Source organism: Hemibagrus wyckioides, linkage group LG11, assembly GCF_019097595.1.
Source record: "Hemibagrus wyckioides isolate EC202008001 linkage group LG11, SWU_Hwy_1.0, whole genome shotgun sequence".
NCBI classification, from domain to species: Eukaryota; Metazoa; Chordata; class Actinopteri; order Siluriformes; family Bagridae; genus Hemibagrus; species Hemibagrus wyckioides.
In genome coordinates, this window is record NC_080720.1 from 1,137,273 (window position 1) to 1,154,702 (window position 17,430).

Consider the following 17,430-nt stretch of genomic DNA (forward strand, 5'->3'; position numbering starts at 1 on the left):
TTCTTTGTAAATAGTTAGAGCTTCTAGTAAGTTGCTGTATTCAAACTCACTCATTAGACAACATGCTTTTAAACAAAGATATAAAAACTATGTTTGTTTGCCAAGGTGTGGCTACAATTCTCGAAATGAGAATTTAAGATCATAAAACGAAACAACATGTTCTAGGAAAATGAATGAGATTTTCTCATTCAGGGCAGATCTGTAAGAGGAATCATATATACATGGACACTGCAGAATTCTGTTTACTAAAAGAACAATTTTCAATTATATTCTTCAGTTACATCTCTAGTAGTGTCTGTACAGTGTTATGTGCAGAATTGTGTGTGATGTTAACCTTGTGAAACATTGAGCTGGTGTCAGGACCCAGTCTTTGTTGATGAGGGAAGTGGCCACCTTGTTTACCAGGTCTCTGTAGACAAACCTGCCATGGCCATGCCCCTTTTCATGTGTTCTCTCCATCCACAGCACATGTGTTTAGTTGTGCATGACCACATACTGAGAAAAATTAGAAACTCTATTCCATATGTTTGTATGTGTTTCTTTTCACTGATTCAGCAGAGCTTAATGTAATTGTCAATACCTTACCTTTAAAATACAAGAACAGGGCCATGACCACACACTGAAATCTCAGCATCTTTGCATTCAGCCCTCTGTCTCTGTCAGTGCAAAGAAGAAATTGTTCTTGTTCTCTTTTGACAGACTGTTATATTTAGCCAGATTTCCCACTGTGCAGTTTGTCATCCTTGCTACATGACTACTACATCCTACTAACCTACTACTGGATTTCCAGCCCATCCCGAGGCATCTAGAGAGAGGAGGCCAGCCCTGCCAGGATCTTGTGGCATCCAGAGATGGACCAGCTACAGTTGGATTCTGCTTCGTGAGGATTTGGGTATTCAAAGCAACGAAGCTAACCCTATGTGGACTTTGAGGACGACAACGGCCTCCTAATTTATACACACACTAACATTCTACATATGCTGTATCTGCATCACACAACTGCAAGTGACTGTACATGACTGTAGAAAGGACATTGTTCATGATCACACTCTCCGGTGTTTATAATAATTCATAATCACACTCTCCACTGATTGTCACCTAAATGATGATGGGTTCCCTTTTGATTCTGGTTCCTCTCAAGGTTTCTTCCTCATACCATCTAAAGGAAGTTTTTCTTCAGATTCCAGCAGCAGTCTTTGGTACAGATCTATCTAACATTACAATATCACCACACATCACATTACAGCAAAGTAGAATACTTTTCTTCACATATTCCAGTTTTGGAGGCTGGGGTTAACCATGGTACTGCACCCCTGGAGCAGAGTATCTGGGTGTAAAGCAGAGATTTCAGGTTTGAATGCAATGATGCCTTTGCCATCTGTAGCCAGCAGTCACGGAGAGCAAATCTGGTCATGTTCACCAGGTGAAAAATAATGGTATCTTAGGGCAGTTAGCACTTTTCTCTAAGTGTTTTCTAGCCAGCAACATTGCATGGGAAAAAGAGACCTGCTTAACATAGCTGTTGTTAGTTAGCCAGCTATTGGGTGTGATTTGGCAAATAACCAAATTGAAAATAGGTTGAGAGTTTTCCAGTAAAGCAGAGCCATGATAAGCATTAAAGACCAAATGAGTGAAATGCTTACTGGGATGATTTACACTGAATGGAATCAGACTGGTTTGCATGGTTCTGCTGATACCAGTTCTCAAAAGGATTACAACCACTTCCTGCTTACCCATCACCAGTTACATCACATTTAGTGGCTGAACGTTTTATGCAAATCTACTGAGAGTAAACACAGAACAAAATCCCCTCCTTTCACACCTTTTTTCAGACCTGTTCCTTCATTGCTTTATTAATTAACCTTTGTATTTCTGCAGCTGTTAATTTACCAGTTTGGGAGTGTGTAATTGATAACAGGTATGTGTTATTAGACCTCTGGAGACCCTGAAGGTGTCTGTGATATGTGTAGTTCATGGTGGCCATTTTTATCAGTTATGGTGTGTTATTGAAAGTGGCCTTCACTCTCTGGTATACTACATAATGAGGCACTCAATCACCCCTGGGCAGGGAGCTTCCTGATAAGTGTTGGCGGTTCTGTGTCAGGTTTGGTTGTGATTTAATGGGAGTCTGCCATAGAATGGTGTTGTTTGGGATTAGCTGATTACCTTTTTCATCTAACATCTATTTTCTCATTAATATTAAAAAGGTGTGCGTAGGTTTCTCTAGCATTGAGCTGAGCATGTGTACGTGAAAGTGAATTTCTCGAAACAGAAAATGCCAAAGAAAGCTGCCAAGTTTCGTGCTATGTTTCTTTACTTTTTTCCCCACTAAACATGCCACAGACATGTAACTATGATCCTATAAGTCCACATCCAGCCTAATATATGTTATTTTTGCAATAAAAGCTAAAATTAAAGGGCATCAACGTCACATTATACCAGCTTCTTTGTGTCTTCTTTGTAAATAGTTAGAGCTTCTAGTAAGTTGCTGTATTCAAACTCACTCATTAGACAACATGCTTTTAAACAAAGATATAAAAACTATGTTTGTTTGCCAAGGTGTGGCTACAATTCTCGAAATGAGAATTTAAGATCATAAAACGAAACAACATGTTCTAGGAAAATGAATGAGATTTTCTCATTCAGGGCAGATCTGTAAGAGGAATCATATATACATGGACACTGCAGAATTCTGTTTACTAAAAGAACAATTTTCAATTATATTCTTCAGTTACATATCTAGTAGTGTCTGTACAGTGTTATGTGCAGAATTGTGTGTGATGTTAACCTTCTGAAACATTGAGCTGGTGTCAGGACCCAGTCTTTGTTGATGAGGGAAGTGGCCACCTTGTTTACCAGGTCTCTGTAGACAAACCTGCCATGGCCATGCCCCTTTTCATGTGTTCTCTCCATCCACAGCACATGTGTTTAGTTGTGCATGACCACATACTGAGAAAAATTAGAAACTCTATTCCATATGTTTGTATGTGTTTCTTTTCACTGATTCAGCAGAGCTTAATGTAATTGTCAATACCTTACCTTTAAAATACAAGAACAGGGCCACGACCACACACTGAAATCTCAGCATCTTTGCATTCAGCCCTCTGTCTCTGTCAGTGCAAAGAAGAAATTGTTCTTGATCTCTTTTGAAAGACTGTTATATTTAGCCAGATTTCCCACTGTGCAGTTTGTCATCCTTGCTACATGACTACTACATCCTACTAACCTACTACTGGATTTCCAGCCCATCCCGAGGCATCTAGAGAGAGGAGGCCAGCCCTGCCAGGATCTTGTGGCATCCAGAGATGGACCAGCTACAGTTGGATTCTGCTTCGTGAGGATTTGGGTATTCAAAGCAACGAAGCTAACCCTATGTGGACTTTGAGGACGACAACGGCCTCCTAATTTATACACACACTAACATTCTACATATGCTGTATCTGCATCACACAACTGCAAGTGACTGTACATGACTGTAGAAAGGACATTGTTCATGATCACACTCTCCGGTGTTTATAATAATTCATAATCACACTCTCCACTGATTGTCACCTAAATGATGATGGGTTCCCTTTTGATTCTGGTTCCTCTCAAGGTTTCTTCCTTATACCATCTAAAGGAAGTTTTTCTTCAGATTCCAGCAGCAGTCTTTGGTACAAATCTATCTAACATTACAATATCACCACACATCACATTACAGCAAAGTAGAATACTTTTCTTCACATATTCCAGTTTTGGAGGCTGGGGTTAACCATGGTACTGCACCCCTGGAGCAGAGTATCTGGGTGTAAAGCAGAGATTTCAGGTTTGAATGCAATGATGCCTTTGTCATCTGTAGCCAGCAGTCACGGAGAGCAAATCTGGTCATGTTCACCAGGTGAAAAATAATGGTCTTAGGGCAGTTAGCACTTTTCTCTAAGTGTTTTCTAGCCAGCAACATTGCATGGGAAAAAGAGACCTGCTTAACATAGCTGTTGTTAGTTAGCCAGCTATTGGGTGTGATTTGGCAAATAACCAAATTGAAAATAGGTTGAGAGTTTTCCAGTAAAGCAGAGCCATGATAAGCATTAAAGACCAAATGAGTGAAATGCTTACTGGGATGATTTACACTGAATGGAGTCAGACTGGTTTGCATGGTTCTGCTGATACCAGTTCTCAAAAGGATTACAACCACTTCCTGCTTACCCATCACTAGTTACATCACATTTAGTGGCTGAACGTTTTATGCAAATCTACTGAGAGTAAACACAGAACAAAATCCCCTCCTTTCACACCTTTTTTCAGACCTGTTCCTTCATTGTTTATTAATTAACCTTTGTATTTCTGCAGCTGTTAATTTACCAGTTTGGGAGTGTGTAATTGATAACAGGTATGTGTTATTAGACCTCTGGAGACCCTGAAGGTGTCTGTGATATGTGTAGTTCATGGTGGCCATTTTTATCAGTTATGGTGTGTTATTGAAAGTGGCCTTCACTCTCTGGTATACTACATAATGAGGCACTCAATCACCCCTGGGCAGGGAGCTTCCTGATAAGTGTTGGTGGTTCTGTGTCAGGTTTGGTTGTGATTTAATGGGAGTCTGCCATAGAATGGTGTTGTTTGGGATTAGCTGATTACCTTTTTCATCTAACATCTATTTTCTCATTAATATTAAAAAGGTGTGCGTAGGTTTCTCTAGCATTGAGCTGAGCATGTGTACGTGAAAGTGAGTTTCTCGAAACAGAAAATGCCAAAGAAAGCTGCCAAGTTTCGTGCTATGTTTCTTTACTTTTTTCCCCACTAAACATGCCACAGACACGTAACTATGATCCTATAAGTCCACATCCAGCCTAATATATGTTATTTTTGCAATAAAAGCTAAAATTAAAGGGCATCAACGTCACATTATACCAGCTTCTTTGTGTCTTCTTTGTAAATAGTTAGAGCTTCTAGTAAGTTGCTGTATTCAAACTCACTCATTAGACAACATGCTTTTAAACAAAGATATAAAAACTATGTTTGTTTGCCAAGGTGTGGCTACAATTCTCGAAATGAGAATTTAAGATCATAAAACGAAACAACATGTTCTAGGAAAATGAATGAGATTTTCTCATTCAGGGCAGATCTGTAAGAGGAATCATATATACATGGACACTGCAGAATTCTGTTTACTAAAAGAACAATTTTCAATTATATTCTTCAGTTACATCTCTAGTAGTGTCTGTACAGTGTTATGTGCAGAATTGTGTGTGATGTTAACCTTGTGAAACATTGAGCTGGTGTCAGGACCCAGTCTTTGTTGATGAGGGAAGTGGCCACCTTGTTTACCAGGTCTCTGTAGACAAACCTGCCATGGCCATGCCCCTTTTCATGCGTTCTCTCCATCCACAGCACATGTGTTTAGTTGTGCATGACCACATACTGAGAAAAATTAGAAACTCTATTCCATATGTTTGTATGTGTTTCTTTTCACTGATTCAGCAGAGCTTAATGTAATTGTCAATACCTTACCTTTAAAATACAAGAACAGGGCCATGACCACACACTGAAATCTCAGCATCTTTGCATTCAGCCCTCTGTCTCTGTCAGTGCAAAGAAGAAATTGTTCTTGTTCTCTTTTGACAGACTGTTATATTTAGCCAGATTTCCCACTGTGCAGTTTGTCATCCTTGCTACATGACTACTACATCCTACTAACCTACTACTGGATTTCCAGCCCATCCCGAGGCATCTAGAGAGAGGAGGCCAGCCCTGCCAGGATCTTGTGGCATCCAGAGATGGACCAGCTACAGTTGGATTCTGCTTCGTGAGGATTTGGGTATTCAAAGCAACGATGCCAACCCTATGTGGACTTTGAGGACGACAACGGCCTCCTAATTTATACACACACTAACATTCTACATATGCTGTATCTGCATCACACAACTGCAAGTGACTGTACATGACTGTAGAAAGGACATTGTTCATGATCACACTCTCCGGTGTTTATAATAATTCATAATCACACTCTCCACTGATTGTCACCTAAATGATGATGGGTTCCCTTTTGATTCTGGTTCCTCTCAAGGTTTCTTCCTCATACCATCTAAAGGAAGTTTTTCTTCAGATTCCAGCAGCAGTCTTTGGTACAGATCTATCTAACATTACAATATCACCACACATCACATTACAGCAAAGTAGAATACTTTTCTTCACATATTCCAGTTTTGGAGGCTGGGGTTAACCATGGTACTGCACCCCTGGAGCAGAGTATCTGGGTGTAAAGCAGAGATTTCAGGTTTGAATGCAATGATGCCTTTGTCATCTGTAGCCAGCAGTCACAGAGAGCAAATCTGGTCATGTTCACCAGGTGAAAAATAATGGTATCTTAGGGCAGTTAGCACTTTTCTCTAAGTGTTTTCTAGCCAGCAACATTGCATGGGAAAAAGAGACCTGCTTAACATAGCTGTTGTTAGTTAGCCAGCTATTGGGTGTGATTTGGCAAATAACCAAATTGAAAATAGGTTGAGAGTTTTCCAGTAAAGCAGAGCCATGATAAGCATTAAAGACCAAATGAGTGAAATGCTTACTGGGATGATTTACACTGAATGGAATCAGACTGGTTTGCATGGTTCTGCTGATACCAGTTCTCAAAAGGATTACAACCACTTCCTGCTTACCCATCACCAGTTACATCACATTTAGTGGCTGAACGTTTTATGCAAATCTACTGAGAGTAAACACAGAACAAAATCCCCTCCTTTCACACCTTTTTTCAGACCTGTTCCTTCATTGCTTTATTAATTAACCTTTGTATTTCTGCAGCTGTTAATTTACCAGTTTGGGAGTGTGTAATTGATAACAGGTATGTGTTATTAGACCTCTGGAGACCCTGAAGGTGTCTGTGATATGTGTAGTTCATGGTGGCCATTTTTATCAGTTATGGTGTGTTATTGAAAGTGGCCTTCACTCTCTGGTATACTACATAATGAGGCACTCAATCACCCCTGGGCAGGGAGCTTCCTGATAATTGTTGGTGGTTCTGTGTCAGGTTTGGTTGTGATTTAATGGGAGTCTGCCATAGAATGGTGTTGTTTGGGATTAGCTGATTACCTTTTTCATCTAACATCTATTTTCTCATTAATATTAAAAAGTTGTGCGGAGGTTTCTCTAGCATTGAGCTGAGCATGTGTACGTGAAAGTGAGTTTCTCGAAACAGAAAATGCCAAAGAAAGCTGCCAAGTTTCGGGCTATGTTTCTTTACTTTTTTCCCCACTAAACATGCCACAGACATGTAACTATGATCCTATAAGTCCACATCCAGCCTAATATATGTTATTTTTGCAATAAAAGCTAAAATTAAAGGGCATCAACGTCACATTATACCAGCTTCTTTGTGTCTTCTTTGTAAATAGTTAGAGCTTCTAGTAAGTTGCTGTATTCAAACTCACTCATTAGACAACATGCTTTTAAACAAAGATATAAAAACTATGTTTGTTTGCCAAGGTGTGGCTACAATTCTCGAAATGAGAATTTAAGATCATAAAACGAAACAACATGTTCTAGGAAAATGAATGAGATTTTCTCATTCAGGGCAGATCTGTAAGAGGAATCATATATACATGGACACTGCAGAATTCTGTTTACTAAAAGAACAATTTTCAATTATATTCTTCAGTTACATCTCTAGTAGTGTCTGTACAGTGTTATGTGCAGAATTGTGTGTGATGTTAACCTTGTGAAACATTGAGCTGGTGTCAGGACCCAGTCTTTGTTGATGAGGGAAGTGGCCACCTTGTTTACCAGGTCTCTGTAGACAAACCTGCCATGGCCATGCCCCTTTTCATGTGTTCTCTCCATCCACAGCACATGTGTTTAGTTGTGCATGACCACATACTGAGAAAAATTAGAAACTCTATTCCATATGTTTGTATGTGTTTCTTTTCACTGATTCAGCAGAGCTTAATGTAATTGTCAATACCTTACCTTTAAAATACAAGAACAGGGCCATGACCACACACTGAAATCTCAGCATCTTTGCATTCAGCCCTCTGTCTCTGTCAGTGCAAAGAAGAAATTGTTCTTGTTCTCTTTTGACAGACTGTTATATTTAGCCAGATTTCCCACTGTGCAGTTTGTCATCCTTGCTACATGACTACTACATCCTACTAACCTACTACTGGATTTCCAGCCCATCCCGAGGCATCTAGAGAGAGGAGGCCAGCCCTGCCAGGATCTTGTGGCATCCAGAGATGGACCAGCTACAGTTGGATTCTGCTTCGTGAGGATTTGGGTATTCAAAGCAACGATGCCAACCCTATGTGGACTTTGAGGACGACAACGGCCTCCTAATTTATACACACACTAACATTCTACATATGCTGTATCTGCATCACACAACTGCAAGTGACTGTACATGACTGTAGAAAGGACATTGTTCATGATCACACTCTCCGGTGTTTATAATAATTCATAATCACACTCTCCACTGATTGTCACCTAAATGATGATGGGTTCCCTTTTGATTGTGGTTCCTCTAAAGGTTTCTTCCTCATTCCATCTAAAGGAAGTTTTTCTTCAGATTCCAGCAGCAGTTTTTGGTACAAATCTATTGTGGAATAAAAATCTACTGTACTCACTACTAAAATCTGACTCCAGCTCCACACTGACCCGACAGCTCAGTCTAAGTGAATCTCATAGTTAGTAAGGCCTCAAAACTAAATAAGCCAATCAAGCAGACTAGATGAATGCAGATAAGAGATTTTATTTTGTAATCAGTGCTGACACAAGAATTGAGATGCTCACGCATGAACGTCCCAACAACCTCTTCCTGGGGAACTCCAACTACAGCCTTTATATACATTTCCCTTATCTTCCCAATGCAACACGTCACTGGTTCTTTGCCTAGACAATCCCACCCCTCTTTCTTTTTTAGACCTTTTAGATTCTTTTTACACCATTATCTTTGAATTTACAACTTTTCGAATACCATTATAATTAAACTTTCCTGAATCATTATATTAAAAATTGGGCGTTTCCGCCCCCACCAGTGGGATTGTCTTTGGCCTCACTCTCGCCAATACCTCATTCTTCTTCAGGAGACAGCATGGGTAAGTTCTCAGTTCTTCAGGGGCCAACACCCTTTCTTTTATTAACTTTTACACCTCACGGATTTTCTGATTTATCCGCTGTCTTCTACGTATGTACTCTAGATATTTCGCCTGGTACCACCATTGCCATCCAACACGCGCTGCGTTTACTTCATGATGAGCTCACTGCCGCTCAAGGTACCAGTGGAGTGAAGATTGACCATAACAATCTAGGGTGCGTCTCTGCCATTGATTGGTCCAAGTTTGGAAAGCCTGGTACCGCAGAGAAAGCCTGCCAGACTGACATCATTGATACAACTACTTGTTCTTCAAAGCCCTTGCAGCCTGTGTGCAAGGCCCGTGACAGGCCAACATGCCGTGTTAAACCTTATATTGTTCTTAAGCTCAAACGACCTAACAAATAAACCTTACCTGAGAACTCACTCCTGCTGTCCCCCTGATTATTTCACACATACCTCATACATATATTCTCATTTACAAAATTATCTCCCACACTATCTAACATTAAATATCACCACACATCACATTACAGCAAAGCCATCTGTAGCCAGCAGTCACGGAGAGCAAATCTGGTCATGTTCACCAGGTGAAAAATAATGGTATCTTAGGGCAGTTAGCGCTTTTCTCTAAGTGTTTTCTAGCCAGCAACATTGCATGGGAAAAAGAGACCTGCTTAACATAGCTGTTGTTAGTTAGCCAGCTATTGGGTGTGATTAGTTAAGTATGCTATGGGAACGCTTCTATGTGGAAGTTGTGTCTGAAGCTCTGTGTGAAATCACACCACTTTATCAGCTGTGATGAAGCAGAGTGCACTAGCAAAACCATTAAAGGGCATGTACCTCACATTATACCGGCTTCTTTGTCTTCAGTGAGCGCTCTGTGTATATTTTTGTCAATTGTTTGTCTTGTCTGTCTAGACTAGGGAAAAAGAAGAAATATATATATATATATATAAAAGATTAGGAAATATGGCAAGTTCGCACGTTCATCTGTGCACTGCTACATTATGGGGGTTAATGATAACATGAACCATCAACAAAGAAGACAAGCTGAGCCAACACCAGAGGCTGTGTTTCTAAGTCATCTCTTAATCTCAGGAATTTTTCAGATTCTTCTGAACAATTATGCAGTATTCCCTCTGTCGGTAACACTATTTTATCTGCAGGATTAACGGTAGTGCACCTTTTAATAGTTAACTCGGGTGCTGAGAAAATTACATCATAGCCTATGCACTGGGCATTAGTTAACACAAATGATTGACTTGTTAATAACACATGTAATGCATGTGACATGTATAATGTTACTGGATGACCCATTGTGATCGTGGAAGCTTTCTGATATGCAAATGCAGCTGCTGCTATTACACGATAACAAGGAAGCATACCCTTCTCTACGTTATCTAAAGCTATGCTACTCCCTCAGCTGTCAAAATTAACGATGGTTTTGTTTGGTTTGCATTTTTTATCATATCACAGAGCAGTTGTACGTTCATTGCAAAATCACATATCCAGGGTTGGCTAAATCCTGCCATGCCCAGGAATGACAACATTTATCGCACAGTCTGTGGTTGTGGTGTGCTTAAAATAGTTTGCACATGAGTGGGAGATATTTTTTGTGTGGTCCCTTCCAAAACTCGTCCCAAGTATTCTACATTTTCCTGACAGAATTGCAGGTTTTCTTTACTCACTTTGTGCTCATTTCGTGCTAGTATTTGTAGTACTGTTACTGAATCTTCCACATACTGTGCTCTTGTTGGACTGCAGATTAGAATGTCGTCCACAAATATCAGGACTTTGCTTACAAATTGCAGATGAGCTAAATCTCACTTGTCAGCACTTATTAAATATTGAATAAAATAAAATAAATATTGATTAAATATTGAATAAATAAATATATATATTGAATAAATAAATATTGATTAAATATTGAAGGACTTTCACAGTATCCCTGTGGTAGTCCTGTATACGTGTATTGTTGGTTTTCATAAGTAAATGCGAATAATGGCTGAGACTCAGGATGCACTGGAATGTTGAAAAATGCAGAATATAAATCAATTACTGTGTACCATTTTGTGTCCTCTGGAATGTTGGAAAGTAATGTGTGGGGATCCGGAACCACAGGAGTTTCCGCCATCACCACTTGATTTATTGCCCGTAGACCATGAACTAATCGCCATTTGTCTGAGTTGGGCTTCCTGATCGGAAAAATGGGGTGTTGCACCAGCTCTGAGTTGGAATTAGTACCCCTGCTTCTCCTAATCCCTCTATCGTGGGCTTTATGCCCTCAATAGCCTGCTGTGATAGAGGGTATTGCTTTTGATATGGCAACTGAATATTGGGCTTCACCTGAACTCTAACTAATCCTGATGATTTACTAATCCTACATCATTGTGGGATGTCTTGTCCATAACTGCTCTGGAACTCTTGCTAACACTTGCCCTTTTTCCTGGGGAGTAAGTCCCTGCTCTTTCCCTATCTGTGACATCTGCATCCCTACTTCCTCTCCTGTTTCTGTTCTGATCCTAAACTGAGCTACTAACTTTTGTCGACTGACTAACACGTGTTGCAATTACTTCTTCTACTGTAGTCACTTTTACTCTAAGATATCTTTTATTCTACAGATATTTCTACAATATTTCTACATTTAGGTTTCATTTCTGCATCCAGCCTTTCTGCTGCTCTCTCATCATTGGCCCTATATCTTTTGATTCAAAATTCTGCCCAATCATGAAGGCGATGTGGGGAGCTGCTTCTGATATTTGATACCAGGTTTCCACATTGTCTGATAATTTCACTCTAGCTGCAATGCCTTGCCGGCCTACTTTTCTTGACTTGTTCAGGTAGTGGGCTGTATGCGCTGGCACCTTTTTCGCCTTTGGACTCCGTAGTAAGTTTGTGCAATGTTTGTTTAGCACCTTTAAGGAACTCCAGTATCATCTGGAAGTAACTGCATTCTTGGCCTCTTCCCTTTCGGATCTGGTTCAATTGGGGTGCTGTAAGGCTTGTGGCTCTAGCAGGAGTTGATCTCAGCCCCGTATGCTCTTGATTTTTCATGTAATTCCTCCTCCCAGTGAGGTGAGGGTTGTAGCTTGCTCTTTGCACCTCCTTGGCTTGATGTTTTCTGTCGTGCCCCCTGACTGTCTGCTCTCAGATGGCTGGGTTCTCTTTCCCTCTCTGTTGTTCCACTTATTTGTCCCGTTAATTTGTCAACCTCCAGTTCTTTAGGGCATGGTAACACGTGCTCCTCACATTTCCTACATGATGGGGCGTTCCCTATGCTGTTCCAGGTCCAGCATTTCGTCTGCCGTACACTCTTTGCTCACAGATTGTCCATTTCTCTTTTATTTTGGTCTCTCTAGTCCTCCATTTTCAAACCACTGAATAATCTCCAGTTTCTTTTGTGTTTTTTCACTGGTTTCTCTCTTCATTTCTCCCCAGCACTCTACCCTGGCTTTCAATTTCCTGCATTGTATCACATCAAATGTTCCTTCTGCAGGCCACTGCATTCCCCCGTTCTTCCGATCATGCCATTTTTCATATATTTTCTAATGTCTTTACTTGCAACCATGTGTCTCACCATTATAATTCCTGCAGGTGTGGAAAAACTTGTCTTGTTCACTGTGTGGCTCAGTGGGGTTAAATGGAAAGTTTTGAAAGTTTATGGGAATCTTGAACTTGTGTTTTTGTTTAAACATGTCCCCTTTCACTGGTTCTGTTATAATGTAATGATAAATAAGATGTGTTACAAACCACAAATATGCTGTGAGCCACAAGCGTGTTATAATCTACAAATGTGTAGTAAATATTGCTGTTGTGCTACACTTAGCAAGCTTAAGTGATAACAGGTATGATGAACGAGCATAAAATGCCTATATTATGGAATAATAAAATAAAATAATTAAATAAGATAATAAACTTAAGGCACTACCCTGTATGTCCCTAATTACTTAATTAATAGACATATTCAACCTCTCCTTAACCCATTTGGCAATCCCCAAAAGATGCTTCAAAGAGTCCATCATTGTTCCTGTCCCGAAGAAACCCCTATCCTGTTTCCCTCAGTGACTACTGCCCTGTAGTCCTGACCTCAGTAGTGATGAAGTGCTTTGAGTGGCTGTTCAGAGACTTCATCATCACTTCACTACCAGACACACTGGATCCACTACAGTTCACCTACCGCCTGAACCGCTCAACCGTTGATGCCATTTCCCACCTCCTTCACACATCACTCACTCACCTGGACACTAGAAAGGGGAACTATGTTATAATGCTGTTTGTCAACTACAGCTCAGCATTTAACACTATAATCCCCTGCTACAGCTAATGCAGCTAAAGCAGGCTTCCTGGTGAGGCAGGGGCTGAGGCCCTGGGAATGGCATTTCCACCTGTAGGTGGTGGAATGCATATGGCAATTTTTGGCCGGCCAGAAGTGGCTATCCCCCTCTACATTGAGGTATACATGGCAGCCATTGCTGTGAGTCACGTGCCTGAGTCATGTCTCTGGCAAAAGTCCTCTCCCTTTTCATCTGCTTTGGTGGCCTCAACAATAGCAGTCCGAGCAGCGTCCTGGGTAGTGTTAGCTATCTCGTAGGCCTATGAGGTGTGCTGTGTGTATTACAGCTCACTCCACAAGGTGTATCACCTTGTCCAGCACCCTGGATGGGTGCAATCCCCCAGGATGTTTGTGCTGCGGCAGGTTGATCTTATCCGCACACCTTTATCAGCCTCTTGCGTCAGTCGCTAGTTTGCCTCATGAGATCAGGGGAGTGAGGTTTACCTGCACAGCACTTACCACTGGCCTCTGTTACACACACTTCCATATTGAAAATATTAGTTGTATATATGAAATCATGAAAGGAAAAAAATAAAACAATTTAATATTAGTGTAATACTACTGCTACTACTAATAATAATTTTAATAATAATATTTTTAATCACTGATATTAATTAATCTGTCTCTGTTTATCACAGCAATTGGTTACTGCCATCACGTTCTGATCATCTGTCCAGTTGCAAGTGTGCCTTCACCAGAGCACTGGCACAGCAAAACACTACCCTTGCCTTCATGCAAATTTAAGACATGAAATGCCTTTCAGTCATTTGAGTAGAGTACATCCCAAAGAAACCTCTCAGGAGTTACAGAATTATGAGTAAATGCTCTTATAAACAAACCTAATGATAGATGAAGTCTTGCTTATGGTATGAAAAAGCTAAAAAAAAAAAGCAGAAGTGATTTGCTGTCCTAGTTAACCATCTAATGAAACAAAGGACACTCAAGAACTGGACCTCTCAGAAGTGGACAAAAGAAACTATGACAATAAGGTGGCAATGTTGATGCAGAACATGATTGCCCACACAAAGCAAGAAGTGGTTCGAGAGGCACCCATGATAGCAGATTTTAAAAAAAGTTGGCCAGGACTCTTCAGTGTGCTTGAGTAAGGGAAGCAGCATAATCCTTTGTTAGAAGATGTAGTATACAATGAAAACTTAAGACAATGAAAAGACTGATGAACTGATGATTTACTGATTGTCTGAAGCAAGAGTTAGCACTACATGGGTTATGTATTTACATTTTTTATTCATAGGTGTGTGCAGAATTCAAAAGGATAGCAAAAGTCCATTTGCAATTTTCTCCCAGCTGGTTGCACACTCTAATCAATGCATGTAGCAAGAAAGATGGATTTATAGGACAGAGACTCGAGCAGCATGGCACCCATGACCCTGGTATATATATATATATATATATATGTATATAAATACATTTCACACTTACTTTGTTAAGAAAAATAAAATGTTGCCAAATTATTTTTCTTGTTGACTCCTATCCTTCTCGATCCTTTCTCTGCCTGCTCACGTCATCATGCTGAATATATTTATTTCACCTAATCGGTTTCTCGCAAACTTCTTGAAAGGTACATACACATTATAAGAAAATAAACAGTGTAAGCAAATAAAAGAAAAGAAACATGTTTAATTGTACATGAAAGTTTAACATTTCTACATTTTTACTAAAATGTATTATTATTTCCCTCATTCACTGCATTTCACTATTTATCTATTTATTTATATAGCCCATTTTCCCCTCTGGAAATATCCCTCATTTTGCTATAGCTAGTTTGAAGCAAATCTTTCTAGTATTGTAAAAATGTCAAGTCAATGTTTCTGCTTAGGCAAAATATACTTTAAACTAAATTGTTCACAGTTGCACACCACATCTAAGGATGACTCAGCAACAAAAGGCTCACAGAGGTCATTATTATTTAATTATGTTAGTAACATTTAACAATATTTCATCTTAAGTACATGATGATGATTATCACAATCTTCATCATAATTACAAACACAAATATGATGTTTTTTTTTATTTATATAAAACTCAGTATATCAAATACAAGTACAAAAAATAGACATGTAAAAAAAACATATTGACATTTACTTTAAATATTTAAATCAAATAATAATATTAATAATTCTGATATACAAAATTAATAATTTAAAAGTATTTTCATTCTATCTGTCCACTAGTATTGTGACTGGTCCTCCCACTGTATTAATACCTGTCAAAACACAAGAACACATTTTCACCAAGATTTAAGATTCAAGTTGCTGTTCAAACCAATCAATGACTCTTGAACTGAGTTTATTATATACTGTATACTTTTGAGCAAATAATGTCTTACTTGACAAAGCCAGGCAGATTATGTTTGATGACACTGGTTATCCAGATCTGGTACTGGGACATCCGAGTATACACACCAGGATTTCTGGCCAGAGCACAGCCATTACCCCAGCTAGTGATACCAGCCTGAACCCAGACTGTACCCTTCTTAGTTACCATTGGACCTCCAGAATCCCCCTATTTAAAAAAAAAACTTTTTATTGCTATTTGATTGTAAATGACTGTGCAATATTCTGTGTTTACACTAGATCTAGTTTATATTATTATTAGACGTTCATGTTGTATCTGTGACTCTGTGTACCTGGCAGGTGTCTGTGCCTCCTTGGAGATAACCAGCACAGATCATATTTTTGGTAATGGATCCTGATCCCAGTAGATAATCACAGTGACATGTATTTATAATGGGCACCCTTGCCTCCTGCAGTGCACCAGGAGATGGCAATCGCACTACACGCAAACACCAAATACAAATCTATCTTAGAAAAGTAATAAATTATAACACAGATTGGTTGCCAGACCCCATCTGTACCCCCATGACTGTTAATGACTGGTAGCCTTTCCTTGACAAGTCTTCAGAATCGTTACAAAACCAAACCCCTTACATGATTATGCATTTTACCTCCAGATGCAATGTTTCCCCAGCCTGTGACCCAGCAATTGGTTCCAGCTGGAAAATTACTACTTTGAGCGGCGAGACACACTGGTCTGATGTAGTTTGTGAAGGTGACGGAGGAGCTCAGAAGCAGAAGAACGATGTCATTGTTTTGGGTTGCACTGTTGTAGTTGGGGTGAAGGATAACCTGTTTAACACCTCTTGAAATTTGATTGGGATTAGAGCCATTTAAAGTCTGTTTCCCCAAATACACAGTGAGACCAGAAGTGTTAGTGCTAAAGGGATAAAGAAAGAAATATAAGTGTTATATACTCATTTGATCATTTAACATTCTGAGAAATATTAGGTCAGTGTTATGTATAAAATTGTACCTTGAGAAACAGTGGGCTGCTGTCAAAACCCAGTCTTTGTTGATAAGGGATCCTCCACAGAAATGACCATTATATACAGGGTGCTGTATACTAACCTGCCATGGCCACGCCCCTGCTGAGGCATTCTGTCCACCAACAACACGGGTGTTTAAGGGTGGACGACCACATACTGAAAAATAAAAACATCATTTACAGCCCCACTGTCGTTAAATCTGCCTGAGCAAAACAGAGGAAAAAAAACTACAGCAAAGAGTGAAAGTGATTAAGATTAAAAGAAGTACCTACCATTGAGCTGGGAAAGAGATCCTGAAATGAGAAAATGAGTTGAATTAAGCATGCATAATGAGGATTTAATACCAAAATTGCACACAGATATATAGACCTCAGACATGACTAGAGATGTGTGTTCAGAAGTTACACAAGAGCACCATACATGGGGTAGAAAATGAATCAAACAGAGGAGTGTCTCAGATTCTGACCTTCAAATGAAACTTTTCTAGCTCAATACCAGCTTGAGTGAGCAAATTCAACTTTAAATTTTATTTGTCAGATTTAATCAATCAAGTAAATCCACTTTGATTTATATAGCACATATAATGATGGACATTGTCATAAATCTGCATTATAGATATCTAGGTAATAATAATTATTTAAATTTAATGAGCAAGCCAGAGGCAACAATGGCAAGGAAAACTCCAGA

The 17,430-nt window shown here is 39.5% G+C and overlaps 1 protein-coding gene across 1 annotated transcript; it reads right to left on the bottom strand.

Annotated features, from left to right (window-relative positions):
• Positions 1-15,559: 15,559 nt before the first annotated feature.
• LOC131361386 (serine protease 27-like) lies at positions 15,560-17,067 on the bottom strand. Its single transcript, XM_058402451.1, has 6 exons — positions 17,016-17,067; positions 16,731-16,899; positions 16,366-16,634; positions 16,048-16,193; positions 15,748-15,923; positions 15,560-15,624 (listed from the first exon to the last, which is right to left on the bottom strand). Exons 1-6 carry the CDS (start codon positions 17,065-17,067, stop codon positions 15,618-15,620), a joined length of 819 nt encoding a protein of 272 aa, XP_058258434.1. The 3' UTR covers positions 15,560-15,617.
• Between the last annotated feature and the right edge of the window lie 363 nt (positions 17,068-17,430).

What these genes read in the sequence shown, in the direction of transcription:
- LOC131361386 (XM_058402451.1), bottom strand. Translation starts at nt 17,067, where the DNA reads ATGCTTAATTCAACTCATTTTCTCATTTCAGGATCTCTTTCCCAGCTC. An exon ending in GCAGCCCACTGTTTCTCAAG is followed by an intron (nt 16,635 to 16,730) that starts GTACAATTTTAT and finishes TTATCCCTTTAG; the next exon opens with CACTAACACTTCTGGTCTCA. An exon ending in GAGGCACAGACACCTGCCAG is followed by an intron (nt 15,924 to 16,047) that starts GTACACAGAGTC and finishes TTTTTTAAATAG; the next exon opens with GGGGATTCTGGAGGTCCAAT.